At 46.8% G+C, this 20,007-nt stretch overlaps 1 protein-coding gene across 3 annotated transcripts; it reads right to left on the bottom strand.

Annotated features, from left to right (window-relative positions):
* Positions 1–1,126: 1,126 nt before the first annotated feature.
* Positions 1,127–19,655, bottom strand: LOC119387885 (uncharacterized). 3 transcript variants are annotated; one of them, XM_037655448.2, is made up of 4 exons: positions 19,500–19,655; positions 18,480–18,539; positions 4,709–5,128; positions 1,127–1,378 (listed from the first exon to the last, which is right to left on the bottom strand). In XM_037655448.2, exons 1-4 carry the CDS (start codon positions 19,627–19,629, stop codon positions 1,299–1,301), a joined length of 690 nt encoding a protein of 229 aa, XP_037511376.1. In that variant the 5' UTR covers positions 19,630–19,655; the 3' UTR covers positions 1,127–1,298. The 3 variants fall into 3 exon arrangements, with proteins under 3 accessions (XP_037511376.1, XP_049269679.1, XP_037511375.1); XM_037655447.2 differs by lacking the exons at positions 1,127–1,378; positions 4,709–5,128 and adding exons at positions 13,522–13,834; positions 15,102–15,515; XM_049413722.1 differs by lacking the exon at positions 18,480–18,539.
* Between the last annotated feature and the right edge of the window lie 352 nt (positions 19,656–20,007).

Below are 20,007 nucleotides of genomic sequence, written 5' to 3'. Positions count from 1 at the left end.
GATAAACAAGGGATGAGTTAGCAGCCCGCATTGTCAACGCGTATACATGCAGCCGAAGGTTGACTTGTCCTAAGACGTAACCGCGGTACAGCTACCTACCTCATTACCTCCTTGCCCAGAGCAGGCTAGCAAACCGGGTTTAGCTTGCATGCTTAATCTTCCTGCATTTCCCCTGTATGGCTACTCTTTGTTCATTACCTCGCTTTGGTTCTAAGAGCTACCGTTCCACTCCTACGCCGTGAATTACAGCGTTTTGTGAACATTTGCAAACTCTTCAAACGTGCCGTATTCTTACAACAAAGGTTTCCGCGTCTTTGCACTGTACGGGTATACGTTACAGAAAAAATAAGTAAGAAGTGAAATGCAATTACTTTATTTGAAGATTTATTGCAGCGCCCAGTCACAGGGGTGGTGCCGGGAGTTTTTCTCTGTGGAGGAGGGTCGAACAGCCACGACAAATGAGTCCGACTGGGGGGTGAGGGAGGCGTGCAACTTATGCGTTGTGTTTTTACTCTCTCTTGGGAAGGCGGGAGGGGTGGAGGGGGGCTGTCCCCCTGTGCTCTCCGCTGGCTCCGCCCCTGACAAGTCGTCACCTCACAGAAGTATGTAACTACATGCAATTTGTTGCGTAAAAGCCTGCGATTAGTCCTGTCTCGACTGCGTTGTATACATAGTCAACACAGAGAAAGGCAAAATAGACCAAACACCCGTTTGTAGCGGGTGGTTGTCTTCCTTGTGGCTTCGTGCTACAAACGGGTGGTTGGCTAAAATGCCCTACCGTCACCGTGCGGGATTCCGCAGAACTCATTTGTAATACTGTGTGTTCATGTGCTTCGAGTTGTCGATGAATTCGCCCTCGCGCTGCCACTTGCTAGCTTCTTGGTTAGCTCAATTGGTAGAGCGACCGCCCCAGAAAGGAGTTGGTCCTGGATTCGAACCCCAGACCAGGGTCGAATTTTTCGGCAACTAAGGAGTTTTCTTTCTGAGAAATCCGTATGGATTTCTTGTGGCTTCGTGCTATATACATACGGTGGTTTTCTATTTTCCCTTTCTTAACCCTTCCGTCATCTTGCGGGATCCCGCAGGACTCATTTGCAGTACGTTCAACGTGTTGGATCGTCTTTATTTCGAGTGGCGATACGCGCCCGCCTTTCACGATGACAGCATCGTCAACGCCTTGTTGAAGATGTCCTTGAAGGTCATTCTCTCGAAGTAGTACTCGACCCACACGGCCAGCATATCCCGCAGCCTCCACTGAAACTCGGGCGACTTCGTGTTGACCTTCCTCTTTCTCCATGTCATGGTTTCGTTGCCGAAGACCACGTTTCAATCTCGGTCTGGCTCGACGTGACACGGTGAACTCGGAACTTGCCGTACACTGCAGGCAAGAAAACAAAGCGAAAGTGTTGTTTTTGAGCTTGAGGTCAAACAAGGAGAGCGAGAGCTGAGGGTTGGGGGTAGGGTTGGAATTCTGGGATTGAATTGAATAGAACTTTAATAAACGGAGTATGGTCATGCAGAGACATGTTTGTAAACATTTGGATCTGTAACAGAATGCTAGGAAGCTATTTTGCACGCGTTCTGTGATAGAACGGAACAGAACGTCACGAGAGGACGAGAGGGATTCAGAAACGTATTGAACGGATGAAGAAATATAGAATTGTTATAGTTGAACATCAATATTTACGGCATTGTTTTTCAAAGCTTGAAATTGAAGAGCGCGATGACTTTAACAATTTATCTGTGTTAATATCTTCATTGGGTGCTAGGTAGTTTCGCAATTTCACGAGACATTCGGTGGTGGAAGGCTGGCTGCGCTTTTCGCAAACTCCCGGCGTGGGATAGGATTAATCGAGGCACATTGCAGGGTAATCCGATTCTCCGGCCGAACGCTTACGTTTCGATCCAATCTAAGTCGTCCGGAGACCGTTCTGTATCCGTTATATCGGACGGAATGGTGCCTCCGTACATTTCGTGCCCCTTCTTTGCCAAAATGATTGGCAGCATTGCCTTTTCGGTTTCTATTCACACGTCCGACAAGGCTCGATCAATGCGTGCGGTGTCCTCTTGTGACGTTTCCTTCAGTTCTGTCCCACAACGCGTACAAAATAGCTCCCCTGTTATGAATTCTTGCAACAATTACAAACAAATTCACATATTTATTTGTCACTTTAACAGCATACTACGTTAGCATAGAAAACATAAATAAAGCATCTAACTTCTGCACAATAGTGTACCAATACTTCAGGTTGGCACAGAAAACGTAACTACGACATATAATACTTTTATGCGTCAGTTCAACAGCGTATCGAACCTGCGACATCGAGCTCGGCAGCCTTATTGCGGGGTGGCTTGCGGAAATAATTTTTAAGTGGTGTTAGTGAGGACATACAAGCTATCATACAAAACTATATAATCGATACGAAATATGTCTTAGAACATTAATTAAAAAAATGCACGGCTTATTTGACAACTAGCGCATTTACTCGCATTTTACCAGCGTTATTTAATCTTATTTGGCACTGGCTGACTGTTGACTGTTATTGGTTAACTGGTGACTAAAATTTTATCTAGTGTTGGGCACTCCCAAGGAATGGTTTGTTGGACGAGTTAGTAATCCATCTTGGCGTGAGCTGCGCTATAGCGGATGTCACGCCATTTTATACCTTGCGTCTTACGTCTTCGTCTTGCGTCTTCAGCCTTGCCGTATTATAATACGACAAGGATGAAAAAAAGGAAAGAAGGCGCGCCAGAGAGCTACGTTTGTGCTTTTTCTTACGTCGTCTTAAAGTTTTCGCAGGCTGCGTCAAGATGTCACGCAAGTGACGTACAGATGTTGGGTACTGTTGACTAATGCTATATAGGTAATCACTCTGGTAACAGTTCCGTAAAATAATGTTTACTACTATCAAACTGTCTCACTCCATTAAGGGCCTTGCACACCACAGCGATCTTCCTTAGTGAAAGTAATCGCAATCTTAGGCGAAGCTTATATATAACTCACAGATTTCAGCGTCGTACGCGAAAAACCCAGTGCCAGCGAGCGTACACAGTAAACCACTTTATACACCCTTAAGGGGGTTTTGCCGTGTCTATAACACCCTCACACCCTAGGAAAAGGGTATTTTCACGTATCAAAACACCCATACTTGCCACTGGCCTAACACCCTTATCATGAGGTGTTTCCAATGGCCTAAACACCATTATCACTGAAAAATGTATCTACCAGTCAGGGCATATGCAATTACAGATGACATCAGCACAGAAGGTGCACGCACGCACCAAACCGCACACACAACAAAGCGTATTGTAAAATACCACATGGACTCGTGCTACACAGCCTTACACTGACCACCTGGTATATATATATATATATATATATATATATAGAGAGAGAGAGAGAGAGAGAGAGAGAGAGAGAGAGAGAGAGAGAGATAGAGCTCTATAGTATCTTAAGCCGCCGTTCAGTGCCGGTGGGGATATTCCTGTTCCGTATAAATGAACATTAAGAGAATAGGCGTAATTTTATAGTAGGCTTGTAGATACCCATAAAAGAGACATATCTTTTAATCTAAACTCGCTTAAGATCCAACGACATTTTAATCAGCGAGTCCCAGTTATCATCTGGCACGCTGTGGTATGGGCCATGGGTGTTTCGATAACCCATAACACCCTTAACTTATAAAGGGTATTTAGTTAGAACATCACCCCTTAAAGGCTATTTGGGGAAGTAAAACACCCTTACACCCTAATTTTTGCAAATTTTGGTTAGGCAAAAGGGTGTTTTGCTTGCTTGAAACCCCCTTAAGGATGCGAAGTGGTTTACAGTGTACAGAAATGCGGCCCTCGATGGTGAGCCGGTCGCATGCGTGTTTGTACGCGCCGTCTTCCAATAACTGATGCTCTCTCGGTCGTGGGCTGGTCGGCGATCGGCCGTTTCCGATTTGGCAATCTGAGCTTTTATCGAGCTCACTTGTCATTTGGCGTTGTCACGTTTCATTGCTGCCTGGGTATAAAGCGTTGTTGCCTGCAACAATAGAAGTGATGCGCTGCTAAGCACGTGGCTTAAGATACAATTACCGGCATGGAGGAAGAAAAAAGTTACAAGGGAGTATTCTCGAAAGAAAGAAATTTCTCTTACAAAAATATATGTAGACAGTCTATAGACTCTCTAAAAATGGGCTTAGAAAGTCTATAGACTGTCTAAATCCATTTTTGTAAGCAAAGAAAGAAAGAAAGAAAGAAAGAAAGAAAGAAAGAAAGAAAGAAAGAAAGAAAGAAAGAAAGAAAGAAAGAAAGAAAGAAAGAAAGAAAGAAAGAAAGAAAGAAGTAGTAGGTCAGGCTCGCGCACGCCAACCTTCGTTTGCCCCCATGCTATATAGGGGAATGGCTCCTGAATTACTTACATTGTCCTAGAGTTTTCACAGGCCGCGCAAAATCTAGCATAGGCTATTTCAATATGTCGGGTACAACTGGCTAACGCTATTTAATCGATTTTATAGCAATTCAGTAAAATAATACACATGTACTATACTTTATGAAATTGCCCCAATCCACCAAGTGCCTTGCGCAGCACGAAGATCTCTCAGAGAAACTTCGCCCTTTTTATGTAACCACCTATTGGACATCTTTCGCTAGCGCTACTTAGACACTAAGCATACGTGCAGAATTAAAAGCGAACATTCCAGGTACGCGCTACAACACTCACTGGTATCTCTCTTCAGCTTCATTCGCATGGTTCCCTCAGCCACGGTGGCCATCAGGAATCCCTGCTCGATGAGAGCCCGTGGGTTGGCTTGCTGGTCGCCTTCCTCGAGCTTGCGGTTCTTGAACCCGACGCGCCACAGGTAGCGCACCCACAGCTTGGCGTGGCCGATGTCGCAATTGGCGACATGCGCGTTGCCGAGCTCGAAGGCGCAGTCTCCGCGACGCTTGAGCCCATTGCCCAGACCAGAGATTTCGCCGCCGTAGAACTCGGGCCAGAACCACCACGTGCGGTTCCAGATGTAGAAATCTCTGAGGGGCTCGACACAACCGATGGTGGAGATGACGTCGCACAGTACGCCAGGCTCCAGGACTCTATCCACTTGCTCGTTAACCATAGGTGCCACGGGAATGACGGCCGCCACTGCGAGGTGCACAGTATATATGTGCGTATATGCAGAAGGGGCATAGCCAGAAATTTTCTGTCGGAGCGGCGGGGTTCAGCCATAATTTTTGTATGATCTTGCGTGCGTTTGTATATGTGCGTGTACATATACGTGCGTTTGTATATGTGCGTGTACATACACACATGCGAACTTGAAAAAATCTCGCGGGGGTTTGAACACCCTCCCTGCGCACGTCAAAGATACCCAGGATGTGGTCGGCAAAACAGGTGCAAGCAACGAATAGAACACAGCTTATGGGCGTTATGTGGGTACGACAAACTAAGTTATTAGCTGTTTGAAGTTTCTATATTTGCAATGAAGTTTGAAATGAAGTTTAATATCAAATTAAGAAATAAATTTAAGCTGGAGATGTCAGTTACGCACTCGCCAAATTAAGCTGTGGGTTTTTACACGCTAAAACCACATTGTGATTATGAGGCACTCAGTATTCGTCCACTCCAGAATCAGTTTTATCACCTAAGGGGTTCTTTAACGTGCACCAAATTGTTATGACGCAGTTTTTCTGACTTCTTTTTTCTTCTTCTTGCATTTCACTTCATGGAAATGCCACCGCCATGGCCAGAAATCGAACCCGCGTCGTCTAGCTTAGAAGTTATAAACACTGCGTACTCACCAGTTGCGGCTCCAGTGATCACCACGAACCAATTAAAACTCATAAATCCTGACATTGTCACTGTTGCATACTGTGCGCCGAGCCAACAAGTGCAAACTTTAATTCTATAGTCCCAACCCCGGAATGCTCTCAATAGTCGGTTATGGCGACACATACGAAAGGAGTGTTCCTGTACTCTTTTTTTTTTTTTTTTGCTTTCTCTTTCTCGACACTTCGTGGGAGGCACTAAACCGTGAGAATGGCTCCGTATCTGGTTTTACATACGCCGCTTGCCATCTTATCAAATTGATGAGCAAAGCGCACGCATTCTTCTGGAAAGGAGACCGTCGACAGACCTTAACAATATGCGCATAGAACGTTCTGTACGAATAGTTTTATCGCACCGGGTAGTCGACAGACGTTAAGATTGTTGTTTCTGCTATGACCGAAAGATTCGGCGTGCGTCGTAGCCATCTAGTAATTACGGTATGCACAGCCCTGTTCTTGCACTGTTATGTCTCCAGAGAGTCGAAGTGCACCTGACTAGAGGGCACGGTGCTAGAGGGGTTACTGCGAAAGTAAAATTTCATCGACTGACTCAGGTGGAGGCACTGCCTGCCTCGGTCAATCAATATGAAGCACTGGCAGTTTCGCCTGAAGGGCCATTCGGTAGCAGCAACAGCGAGGTTTATAGCGTTTCCTGCTTGGTGAAAGGAGGTGATAGTCGTGCGGACTGTTGTGCCAGAACACAATAGTCCGCACCAGGGTCTGGGTCAACACCTGCGACCAAAGTCAGGGTCAGGGTCAGGTGCCAGTGTCAACACCTGCGACCATGGAAAAGGCCAACACCTGCGACAAACGAAAACGCCAACACCTGCAACCAACGAAAAGGCCACATCACAATGGACTGGTACCTGATTTAAGGCCGTTGTTAGAGAAGTCGCCCCAGCCGACTTGGCCGAGCTGGCAGGCTCTGTACTGCTATAACCTGCTATAAACGTTGTTACTGTTTTGTAAACGTTTGCCTCCTTGATATAAATTAAGCTAAAGTCCGTTCTTCGGCTACATCGGCTCGCGAGCCTCCCGGCTTTCATCAACACGCAACGCCCATTCGTAACAGGACGCCTTCAGCGTACGTTCGTGCGGTGAGGGGGCCCGCACGACTGGAATGCCTTCACCGCATCAACGTGCGGTGAGAGCATCCGCACGATTTCGACCTCCATCGACCAAGCGGGGAACGTTAAACCTCGCCATCACATTTACCGAATGGCTCTTCAGGCGAAACTGCCAGTGCTTTTCCACCACTCGTCAACAACATTACTCATTAGCACCACTCGTCATCAACATCCGGTGACCCGAGACATTAGTTACATCCGCCACATGACCAGTGTTTCTGGACACACTGTCATGTTTCAGTGAATTCCCGGACACTGCGGCATATAGGGAAAGGAAAAAGCGGATCTATAGCTGCTCGTAGATGTATGTATTTAAGGAAAATTCGGCGAACATACTTCACTAAATCAGATGCAGCAGCAATGGCAAAGAAGTGCGCCCACCGAGGAAGGAATCAATTATATAATCTTTCGCCGCAAGACCTCTTTCTCCGCTCCATAGGCCCTGACTTAAAATCAAGACTTCCGCATCACCTTCCTCGTCACCTTGAGAGACACTGTCATCGACTTCGCCTCAACGCAGCATTTACCGAAAGCTACATGTGTTGCCTTGGTTTGACCAGTGACCCATACTGTGACAACGGTGGTGCTTTAGAATCAATTGAACATATTTTGTTAGATTGCCAGGCATGCAGAGAAAAAAGTTGTCTCGAAAGTAGAATATGCTCAACTTCCCAGGCACCACTAGATCTCGGGGAAAATACTTGGTTGGACCTACGTCTTCTCCTTCTCAGCAAGGTCAGATTTTAAATTTTCTGTTCAGGTTCCTCGAGGACATTAGGCAGTTATAATTTAGCGGAAAAGCGGAATCGAAATGCGCATGCGCAGAACGCTAAGCGACCTGTAGCGTGTACCGTACACAATGCTATTAGCGTTTTTTAGTCTGTCCTGTATTCCGGTAACGTGAAAGCGTAGCGTAATACCGGATAGCGTGTGCCATAGCTGCTGTCACATCAAGTGGCGCCACCTGTGGAGGATAAAAACAACTGAAAAATACGTAATACGTGTCCTCAGAGATTCCGGGATTGCGCCTCGCTAAGCCTACAGCATTGATTATTTGAGTATGGCTCTCGAAAACGGTGCGGAACCGACACGAATGTTTTGCTATCGAAGCCTAAGGACATGAATCTAAAGCAAATAAAAGCATCAATTCGAAGCTTACGAGCTACAGAGCGCACGACGGCCACTTCGATAGATTCCGAGGTGGGCTGCAATCGCTTTCGGCGGTGTGGCCATGTTTACCGGGCGCGCGCATGCGCAGTTCACACCTAAACGCTTGCGGCCTGAATGTCCAACGAGTCGGAATGTCCAGCGAGACGGAATGTCCAATAGTGGACATTCAGGCTCGTTGGACATTTCGTCTCGTTGGACATTCCGTCTCGGTTGGACATTTCGTCTCGATTGGACATTCGGTCTCGTTGGACATTCGGTCTCGGTCGGAAAATTGAAATGAGTCGCCAGTCGGAGGAACCGAATTGTACGTAATAGATTACATGTAAGCCGGCAAAGTAGCCACAATATTGTGGGCAACGAGTTTGCATACTTTGCTACACCAGCCTTCTCTTGAGCGCTCTATTCTAGCATTTATTTAGTGGTGCCACCCTTTTCGTCGGTGGGATACAAACGCACACTTTCAAATTACGCGTCTGATGCTCTAAAAATTGAGCTACGACGGAGGACGCTCCCTCGTCCACACCGTTGGGTATTTATGTGCGTTTCATCCCTCGGAGTGTTAGCCAGCGCAACTCGTAGCCGTATTTGTAAGGCTGCGAGTTTGGATCCCACTGATGGAAAGGGTGCTCTTTCGTCCATTTTATTGCTTTCAATTTGGGTTATAGTATCATTAGAGTAGAGTTACAGACAACAAATAATGTTCCTCTGCTTCTCTTTTGTTTGACTTATTGGCTGTTGTTTTTTTTTTTTAACAAAGAATAGAGCCCCTCGAACAATTCCCTTATTTCGCACTTTCATAGCGAAGGCTTCGTTCCGGCAGACGTGATGCAGCATGTGAGGGTTTATTTAAACGAAATAAAATAACATATGAAATATACATCTGAAAACTAAATATAGGAAAGAAAAATAAATGAAACAAAAGTTGAAGTTATGATAAATGCAGTAAAGAAAATTAATAAGAGAACAGAAATACGATGCTGGCTTTCCTGTCTCAACCCTATCGTCCATTTAGCTGAGGTTGCTAAAATCATTAAAACTGTCCGCCTCTCGAAAGGGTCAGCGCACCAACGCCACCAAAAAGCCAAAGAATGTTGCCGTGATCCCATATGTCCATGGGCTCTCGCATAGTCTCAAAAAGATTGCTAAGGGCTATGACGTAAATGTTGTTTTTTCTGCTCGTGGTAAGGTTGGAAAAGCATGTGCTGCGATAGACAGGAAGAAGAATGGCCAGTCACGGAGAAATTTGTGCTCCGTCAATCATCGCACCCGTTTTGTACCATGTGCATGTGGTGTAGTGTATGACATCCCGCTCACTTGTGGAAAGAAATATATTGGACAGACGGGTGCCTGCCTTAACGATAGACTACGCCAGCACAATAACACTTTAAAAGGCACGCCTGCTTCACATTTGTCTGCTCATTGTCGTTCTTTTGGCTGTAAACCGTTGTTTAATCGCACGCATGTCATCTTCAGGCACGTTGACCAAAGCTCTCGTGAAATCACAGAAGCTTTTCACGTTAGGTACAACCATGATGTTTGCATTCCCCACCTATCTGCCCCATCTATCTGCCCTCATGATTGCGAATTTAGCCTGCTTGAAAGAAGTGACAATTCTCTGTAATGCGATGATGCGCGCGCAGTCGGATTACGTGTATTTATTCCTTCCTGCTCAATAAACCCAACAGTTGTCAGTCAGCGCCTGTCCTGTGTAGTCCCCCTTCTCGTATCTTCGTCTTTTCGCGCTGTTTAAACAATGAAGAATACGATGCCCGGCGCCACAGTGAACATTTACAAAACACAAAGAAAATGCGATCTTCCGTTCGGCTATCTTAACGCAATGAATCAGTTTTCTGGCAAATTTCGAACTAGGACAAGTTCTCTTCTAAATCCGAACATTCCGTCTCGTTGGACATTCCGTCTCAGTTGGACATTCAGACTCGTTGGACATTCAGTCTCGGTTGGACATTCAGACTCGTTGGACATTTAGTCTCGTTGGACATTCCGTCTCGGTTGGACATTCCGTCTCGTTGGACATTCAGTCTCGCCGGTCACGTGACCCATTGGACATTCCGTCTCGTTGTACATTCCGTCTCGTTGGACATTCAGGCTCTGAATCCACCTAAAGTTCTCTATTTTTCAGATTTAGCGTTACCGTGTTTGCGTGGTTAACGCCAAGACCTGCTGTACTCCTGACCTGCTTAGATAGCGGGGGTCCTATGGGAGCGCGCGTCCCCGCTCTCGTTCAACCGCTCGCCGTAGGTTGCGCCACCTATAACCTGTTCGTCTGCTACTCTGCGACCACTTGGACGGCGCTGGAGTAAGAACGCCTGTATTCTGTGACGAACTGCCGGCATTATGTTACTGTTTCTGCAAACTTAGACGGAGGGTCAAGTAAACTACACAGTGCGGTTAAGTATTTACTGCACGCTGGTCGACTAACGTGAGAAGCCGTAGGCTTGCATAGTGTAGAACGGCTGTGTCCTTTTAAATGCCAGCAAAAAAAAAATGCTAGATCACTTTTCGTATTTTATTTCCGAAGTATTTTGCATTTATGCATAATAATTACACGATATGAGCGCTCTGCGCTGGCGAAACATCACCACGAGCGTTAAAGCTGACGTCAGCGAACAGGCGCCGTCTAGCGCCACAACGCTCGTAGGTTACTTCCCTAGCGGCAGGAGGTATGAACTAGAACGTGGGCGCTGGAGAGGGCACACCTGGGCACGTCAGGAGTACAGTAGGTCGTGATTAACGCAGTGTATGTAAAACGTGGCTACAGTGTACTAGAAGGGGAAGTGTGTCGTGCGGCGCCGGAAAGAGGGTCCTTCTTGCGATGACCGCTCCGCGCGCCACCAGAGGGCGCTACTGGCCACAGGAGCGCTACGCTCGCCGCGGTGATACCTCTGCGAGTGGTTTGCGTGGCTGTTTTTTGTATCGTTCAGAGTTGTCGCCGCGCAAGTGCGGCTGTTTATGCGATTAATAACCACTGCAACGCCACCTCATCAGGAAATCTAGCCCTTCCACACAGGCGGCAGCAGTTTTCTCGCTAAAACGAGCGTGTACAAAAAGCACCCGATTACAATTTGTTCTCGCCAGTCGAGCCTGTCTTTTTTTTTTTAATTCAGGAATACTATCAAGTAGTGACATACCTTCAAGTGGTATTGGATGAATTTTAACGCATTAACTCATAGAGCTTAAACATCTCTATTTAATGCATATGACTGTGTTCGGTAATGCATGTTTTATATCTTTTATATTGCTTTGCATGCTAAACAGTTGGGAAGCTTCATGCGGATGCATCTGCGTGTTGCTTCTACTTTTGCGACTGGTCGCGCGCAAGGAAAGACACCGACAGACAAACATAATTCTGAACTTTATTTCTAATTCAAAAATTTTTTCAGCCCAGCTGTTCCTTTCGATTAAACCAAAATATCTTCACGAGACACAAACTTATCGAAGAATAATATCGTGGTTTCCCACGTAGAAACCAGAATTATCAGTTACTACTAACCCCACCTGTCAAGAAAGCAGCTCAATTACATCGCCTCAGCTTCAGGTGTTTCGCCTGTTGTCTCTTAGAGCTGCGCTCCTTGTTCAATGACTTAGCATAGAATCGAAAACGAAGAAGTACATAAAATTTCGCTATACTTAGTGTCAGCTCTTTGTGATGTGTGTCACACCCTGGCTTTGGCAGGTCAACACTTTGGAGGAACATGGCAAAGTCTTGCATGCTTTCTGCGTTCATTTTCTTTGAACTGAAGAAAACGGTAAACGACTCTTCTAAAGCGCTCACAAGACCGGAAAGCCCAGAAGATGAGTATAGCAGACCGCCATAATCACAATGTGTAATGAAGTCATTATTGGTATTGAATGGCCCTGCTCTTTGCTCACTGTCAAGAGCCCATTACATGTACTACAAGCAGTTTTTCTGGCAACTTTCCTAGCAACATAGCCTGCAACATAATGTATTAGGCGGCTTGAGCTGTGGTGAGTGACACACCTGCTATGATCTTCAGGTGGAAGAAAATCCAAAACAGCTTCAACGTCATCGAGCTTCCCATCATCAGCAAGGCAGTCAAGTGCATTTATGGGGTTTGGCTTATCCTGCTTGACCTGGTATTGCAGTGGCCAACTAGTGAATTGATCACTTCAGGACTGCAGTTTCCTGTTTTTGGTGGCTGTGCTACACCGTAAAGGCCAGTGCATTCACAGTGACCAAAAATTGGGTAGGTGTCGGGTGATCGTTGCAGCCGTTGCATTGTCGCACAATCCCAAACAAGTTTTCCAACTTGTCCTGACTCAGCCTACAGGTTAGAAGATAACGGAAACTGCACTGTGAGCTAAGGTACTCTGCAATATCCAGAGTTGAGCGAATGGTAACCCGTAGGCCGCCATTTTTTTTTTCATTCCCGTAGACAAGCGCAGACACCACCGCCACTTCTTCACTCAACTACAGCACAATGCGGCGAGAAGTACGGGCGACGAAGCACTGGTCCCGCGTAAACAGCACAAACTGGCAATGCAACACGTGCTAACACACACGCTCCTCTGGCTCGCAGCGCCCCTAGCGTCCCCAAGCTGTACCAAAGCTGCTTCATCGCTGCGAGGGCCCCCTCACCTCCATTGTAACGCGCCGCGCACGGCACACTTCCCCTTCTAGTACACTAACGTGGCGGTGGTTTTGGACGCCGGTGCCCGCTTCGAACTGAAATTGGCGTTGATGTGAAAGATCCACTTTTTTTTTGCAGCAAACGACTGTTTAAAATGACTTCGCTTGTCTTCAGGCAGCTTAGACGACCGAGCGTTACGGATAACTTAGCGTAGTTTTTGAGATCGCTTCCCATTTCGAACGTCCCTAGGCCTAACTAGAAGACCGCTGTAAACAAATCTGCAAGATAAATATTCTCGCTTTTCGTGCGTGGTTCATACTTGTTTACTTCTACTGTTAGTGAAAAAAGTTGAATATTGCTGCGTTCGGCCGGAGGTGAGTATTCTTTTTTTTCACTTTTTAACGCATTCACACTCCGCTAGGCGACACCACCGTCACAGCTTGGGCACAACGCGCTGTGGTTAACGGGCGTTTGCGGCACGGTAACGCTATTCCCTCGTCAGCCCCCGCTATCACGCTAACGCTAAACTATAACTGTCTATTAACCGAATTGACAAACTGCAACGCAACTTACATGAGCACCATTACGTTGTGACATGTACATAACACGATCGTAATATTTCCTTTGTTTTTCCTTCTATTTTCCTGCCCTCCTCCTAGGGCTTTTCTGTCCTCTATCCCCTTCCTCTATATAGAGTAGTGTGTAGGCGCCTTTATACACGCCGGCAGGATTCTGTTTTTCAGTAAAGAGCTTTTTCTCTCTCTCATGAAATGTACAGATACTGCACGGTGCTTATATATATCGTAACGAATTTATTTGTACAAGCCGTATAGATCTGCGGACAAGAAATTCAAAGGGTAATGAGGGAACGTGGTAGAAGCGTGGTCCACTTGGTCCACTCAGTTCGCGCCACCTTCGGAACCGGTTTGACAGACGTCATGTCCTTGAAGTACTTGTGGACCACGTAGGCGAGCAGCTCCCGTAGCCTACACTGGAACACTGCATCCTTGTTGTCGACTATCTTATCTTGCCAGGTAGCGGTGAAGTTGTCGAAGACCACGTCCGTGACCGTGATCTCGCCGACATCGATTTTCTCGGGTAGAAAGTAATCTCCTTCTGCGAAAAAAAAAAGTAGAAATGACTCATCGCAAAGTTCGAGCAATCGTGAGTTATTGCAGATCAGTTCTGCGGAATCCTGCAAGGTGGCGGAAGGGTTCAGAAAGCGTACAACCAACCGTTCGTAGCACGAAGCCGCAAGGAAGTTCATGCGGATTTCTCCGAAAAAAAAAAAGCTTCTTAGTTGCCGAAAAATTCCTCCTTGTTCGGCGATGGGACCTGGGACCAGCGCCTTCCTGGGTGGGAAGAGGTCTCCTATTTGAGCTAACCAGGGAGCTAATTCGCTCAGTTGGTAGAGGGGCCACCCCAGAAAGGCGTTGGTCACGGGTTCAATCCCCGGACCAACAGGAATTCTTCGGCAACTAAGAATCTTTCTGAGAACACCGTATAGACTTTCTTGTGGCTTCGCGCTACAAACGGATGATTATCAATTTCCATGTCTTTATTACAGGTTGTGTGGCACTCAGAAGGGCACTAAAAATTGGAAGCCACAAATGCTGCACCAGGTCGTTGTAGGTCTTTATCGTACTGCACCAATGATATCTCAGGTTTTACGTACCAAAGCCACGATATGATTACGAGAGATGCCTTAGTGGAGGGCTTCGGAATTTGCGACTAACTGGAGTTCTTTAACGCGTATCCAAATACACACGGGCCTCTAGCATTTCGCCTCTATAGAAATCTCGCTATAGAACTCACGTGACGCGAGGGGTTAGCTGAAAATGTCATTGCCCGAGACAGCAGGTCACGTGATCCTGCTTTTACGAATCAGGTGTGAGCGCGTGCATTTCAAACCTATGGCGGATTTACGACACTATACGTGATATCACGCTGGCCAATCGCGTACACTCGCACGCTTGGCTGTCGGATGGCTTTCACATCGCGGAACTAGCTCAATTGTTTTTTTTTTCTGATCATTAGATGGAAGTGGCGCACGTCGTGTTTGAAGAAACGAGCTTATGTTGGCAATGTAACGGGCCGGCAGTTAGTATTGTTTATAGGACTGGCACATCTCTTGGTTGGTGAAAATTGCCGCGCGTGGCTATGACAACACTGCCACAGCACATACACACGTGCTTTTCGCACCTAAGTGTTTGAGACTGTGCAGATGCCAGAAAAATATCGTACATTACAGCGCCAGCGAAACTGCGTGGGTTATATTACCAGTATTCTGGGGTGTGCGCTAACGCGAAAGAAAAAAAAAAAAAAGATGCGGAAACGTTCCGTGCGACCATAAAATATAGGATTATACGAGTAGAACACTCACCGCAATCTTTCTTCAGCGTCATCTCAATAGGTCCTGCTGTAACGTTAGCCGTCATGTATCCTGCTTCGATGTTGAACAGCGGAGATTTGTGCTGGACGTGCTCCTCCAACTTCGCGTCTTTGACGGCGACGTTAAAACGGTAACGTAGCTTGAGCACCGTGTATTTCACGTTGCACGTTGCGTAGTCATAATAGAAGGGGTCGCAGTGACCACGCTGCTGGATCTCTTTGCCCAGGCGGAAGATGCGGCCGTTCTTGAACTCGGGCCAGAACCACCACGAGGAGTTCCATATGTAGAAGTTGCTAGTGAGCTCGGTACAGGCGGCTTGGGTGGTGACGTCGCGTATTAAGCTGTCCCGGAGGACCGTTCCCGCTTCTTCGTTGACGGACAACACCATCTGAATGAAGACGACCGCTGCGCCGGGCACAGCACGTTAAGGCTTGCAAAAGCTCAAGAGGGGTGCCCCTGTGTGTATAGTATACCCTCACGCTGATCGTCAAGTACGTGTGGCACATAACTGCTATTAGTGTTCGTGTGTGCACTGTATGTGCCATAATTGTCGCCAGGCACATAGAGTGACAAGCGAGACGATCAACCAGGCTTTAGCATATTAGCATTTGTAACTCCTTGCGTCTGACTCAAGTGGTTAATCATCTACAACTCCTGTTCAATGCGCCGACGATCAATTTCGCATTACTCTTAAACTGGTGCGCGTAAAAAAAAAAACGTAGACAAGAACAGAAGACATTCACGGAGCGCTCCGTGTGTAGCTGTGTTCGACGCAGAACTGTGTTCGAACAGTTTACGAGTAGTGGCAAACCAACAAGCCTAAGTTGATACTCTTCCACTTTCGCATTATTGCCTGCTCCGATGTCGTAATTCCTCAAGTAATTCTACTCTATGAAGACAAAAACGCAGAACCTCGAAAAAATTGGCGTTTCACCCCCGAATGTTCTTGCGTAGCATAATGCAAGCGTTCTTGACAAGCGTTTAGAAAGAACGTTTGCTTGAGCGTACCTGAACAATGAATTCGTGCACCGTATATACAGGGGTCCCAGCTATCACGCAGCGCAATTTAAAGAAAGAGGAACGGCGTTACGCAAAGCAAACCTATTTTATATTGTTCCTAGTACACTGCACCAGCCACTACTCTTTTTTTCGTTAATGAAGTTTAATTAATTATTCGTAATTATACTTGTAACTCGACAAGTACTCAATTATCAAAATATCAATGGGGCATATGTAGGCATGTTCAAATGACATCGAACTGCGCTATTTTCAACAACGTACTAATTGCGTGCTCATTTTTTTCCGGCTGATAAAGCCCGCGAAATCTGAAAAGTGACACATGACTAGACTGTTGCGCGCTTCAGAAAGCTGCGCCCGCAAACACTCACTATGAAGTAGCCAGTACGAAGGGAAAAAACGGAACGCATCTCCACGAAGTGAATGATGAGCGGGCGAAGCTAGATCCTAAGGTCCATAATGTCTACGTTGTAATCGCCGAGCAGTATAAAGGGTTTGTGCTAGTAGGTGTTTTATATTGTTTCACAATTACGATTGATAATAGTCTATTGTTAAACCCTTTTAAGGGGATTTCACACGCTGCTGTGCCGTGAGCACGGATACTACACAACGGACAAGCCTAGACCCTAAGGTGCTTCGCCCCCAAAAATATGGATCGCCCAATGTTCCATTTTCTGGTTGAAGTAACGCGCCGCTTTGGTCTTACAGAGTCAGGCCGTAATCAGAACAGCGCTCCTGCCGCGTTATCACTGAGAACGGTTGGCCGTGATATCTGAATAATGATACATTCGCGTACAATCGAGTGAAATGAATTCCTGCAAGATTGCGACGCATGTTGGCGCCCGAAACGCGCTGTCTCTGGCAACGAGCAACAGGCAAAGCCGTTGCTTCCACTAAGCTAATTTGAGGACGCTGCTTTCTTTTGCGGGTGGGAGCGTAGTAACGTTATTTTTCATATTTTGCCGGCTTTCCTTATGAGCCAGAAAAAATGAGCACGTAATTAGTATATAAACGTTGTTCAATATAGCGCAGTTGTCATTTGAACATGCCTACACATGCTTCAATGACATTTTGATAATTGCCGGCGCATGCTTGTTGGCGTACTAGATCGGCCATTCACCGCATGAGGTATCGATGCTGTACGAGCACGTATTCTTTGCGTGACGTAACACGACATTGTCATTTCCACAGTGGATCTAGTAATCAGCAGATAGAGATAAAGTGCAGATGTTCATCGTGTGGGCTCCCGTGGACCTTATGGCGTCGAGTGCATACCTTTGTAAGCCCAGACTGCCCATTCTAAGGTCAGACAGAGCTGTTCTACCACTTAAAAATGCATCCTTTACCAAAGAGCGCTGGGTGGAGAGGGGTTGTGGTTAATACTCCCTCCCAACTCTTTAAATTTGCATGTGTATGTATACACACACATACAAACGCACACACGAACATGCATAAAGTATCGTTCGCCGAATGCCTCGACCGTATGTCACTTGTAACTACGTCAGAGAAGTCAGTTTCACCGCAGCGACGAAGCAATAACAAACTGGAGCAACAAGCAGCAACAAACTGGAGTGTAACGTGAAGAACGGCAAGCAGCTAGAAACTTCCAGCGCGATGCTCAAGCACAAATTACGCATGAAAAGAACACACAAGACGAGCGCGAACTAACAACTGTCAGACCTCGACACTTAAAGCGCGCTGCTCAAACCCAAAGAAGAACGCACGAAACGAACGCACTGGTATACACAGGATGAGCGCGAACTAACAACTGCCACAGTTGTTACTTTGTGTTTGAGCAGCGTGCTCCTTTCGTAAATGCGGCCGTTGCAGTGAGCGAAGTGTCCTTCATGCGTACTGTAACTTCAATTTTGCGGTGGAAGCACAAGACGTACAAACCGCCCCATCAGGAGATGGGCGCGCGAACGGGTGGCCACGCCCTGTAGCCCAAAGTATAGCTGGTAGCGGTAGCAGGCGCGCGCGCATCGCAACGAGCAGGACGATGACCTTTCAAGCACGACCTTCGCGCCATCTCGCTATTGATCACGAGAACACACTGAACTTCTTCCGATCGCTGAGTACCGCCAGCGGTAGATAGCGTATGTAAATAGCTCGCCGTACTCTCCGTGGCGGAGACGTACTTTCCGTAGCAGAGTCGTCTAACATCGCGCGTTGCGGAGCGAAATTTCTTTGTGGCTTTTGTATATGTATGCATAGATATACATATACGGGACATGACGATGATGTCCCGTATATGTATGAGTGTCCATATAATTGCCATTGCAAGAAAGTGCGCGTCACTTTAAGTGCTTGCTCGTTCAGCGCCTTTATAAGGAAGAGTATGGGTATGCTCACCAGTCGCTGCGGTAGCCAACAGTAGCAGCCAGCGAAACGCCATCGTTGTTGGCGTCAAACCTGCAGGAGAAGCCACGCACGTTGCAAAGTTACAGTGGATGGATCTTCAGGTGGGTACGGCATGCGTATGTATTGATAACCCGCCACAACGGTCTAGTGGTTGTGGTGCTCGACTGCTGACCCGAATGTCGCGGGATCGAATTCCGGCAGCGGCGGGGCCGCATTTTCGATGGAGTCGAAAATGCTCGAGGCCCGTGTGCTGAGATTTGGGTGCTAGTTAAAGAACCCCAGGTGGTCGAAATTTTCGGAGCTCTCCACTACGGCGTCCCTCATAGTCATATCGTGGTTTTGGGAAGTTAAACCCCAACAATTATTAATGTTATTTACTGATAACGATGTTTTATGCAACTAAACGATGACTTATCGCAGCATGAAGCATGCGAAACAGAATTATTCATCTGCAGCAGGGCCATATAAGTGCTCAGGATAGAGATGAGGAGGGGGGGGCGAAGATTTAACATGCGTCTAAATACAATTACATGAATATTCTTGCATTTCGACCACCTAGAGATTACGGCCAGCATGTCCGGGAATTAGACCCACAGGCTTGGCAGCGCCACACGTCATCCACTAAGCAACCACAGCGGGTCAGTGGGCGTGAACAATGGTCTGCAGATCGTTCGCCACCGTCACTGGAAGTGAGATTGATTCAGACTCGGCGAAATGTAAATCTTTAACTACGACTGAGTAAGCAATCACTGTTTCTCTCCTTTTACTTGAAATTGTAGTTGCTATAAAGAGGACACAAAATATGTGCTTCAGACAGAGCCAACGCGCCTGTTCTTGCCACTGTTTGCGAGCACAAATTGAGCAGTCGGCCGGATTTCCCGCGTCCTCTTGCTTTTCTTCTCAGCGCGAAGTACTCCCATTTGAACACGCTCTAAAATGAAAGCTCGTCAAGAATCTATGCATGCCGAATGGACAGGATAGCTGGCTTCGCAATCGGACGAATTGACTTACCTTTTGCACCAAAGCGCTCTGTGCTCAATGACAGCGAACTTGCGTTGTGCCACTGACACCAGCTTTTTACGAAAGGGGGGGCACAAATGACGCACCTGCGCAGATGACTTCGATCGACTACAGCCCCCATAAACTAGTCACATGCTATTTTTTTCGTTCTCTGTGGTGATCGCGATGAAGCCATCTCGCTGAATGTTTGTGGATGGATTATCTTTATCTCGATCGGCGTGAGAAACTAAGTGATTTCATATATCATTACGCATTTGTTCGAGCGAACTCGAAATGAGGTTGCATGGGTGGTGCGCATGTTCAAAGCGTTCCTCGAAGGTCTAAACTTAAAGAAATGCCGAACGTGAAAGAGGTTATTGTAAAGAGGGCAAATGCTGCGCTGGCACCAAGATATCCCTATGGAAAACTTCCCCAAGTACTCATGTCTCCATGAATGACGTGAAAAAATGCCTTTCTAGCTCCTTATAGAGCTTTGGGGGGCTAAGGAATCGCTGCAATC

Source organism: Rhipicephalus sanguineus, chromosome 3, assembly GCF_013339695.2.
Source record: "Rhipicephalus sanguineus isolate Rsan-2018 chromosome 3, BIME_Rsan_1.4, whole genome shotgun sequence".
NCBI lineage: Eukaryota > Metazoa > Arthropoda > Arachnida > Ixodida > Ixodidae > Rhipicephalus > Rhipicephalus sanguineus.
The sequence above is the reverse complement of the archived record's forward strand: the minus strand, read 5'-3'. Positions and strand labels throughout refer to the sequence as shown.

Bases quoted from the DNA above. Each gene is read 5' to 3' on its own strand.
- LOC119387885 (XM_037655447.2), bottom strand. From the start codon at position 19,629: ATGGGGGCTGTAGTCGATCGAAGTCATCTGCGCAGGTGCGTCATTTGT. The intron at 18,540-19,499 runs GTAAGTCAATTC...CTTCTCCTGCAG, and splicing joins AGAGCGCTTTGGTGCAAAAG to GTTTGACGCCAACAACGATG. The intron at 15,516-18,479 runs GTGAGCATACCC...TGCCCGGCGCAG, and splicing joins GTTGGCTACCGCAGCGACTG to CGGTCGTCTTCATTCAGATG.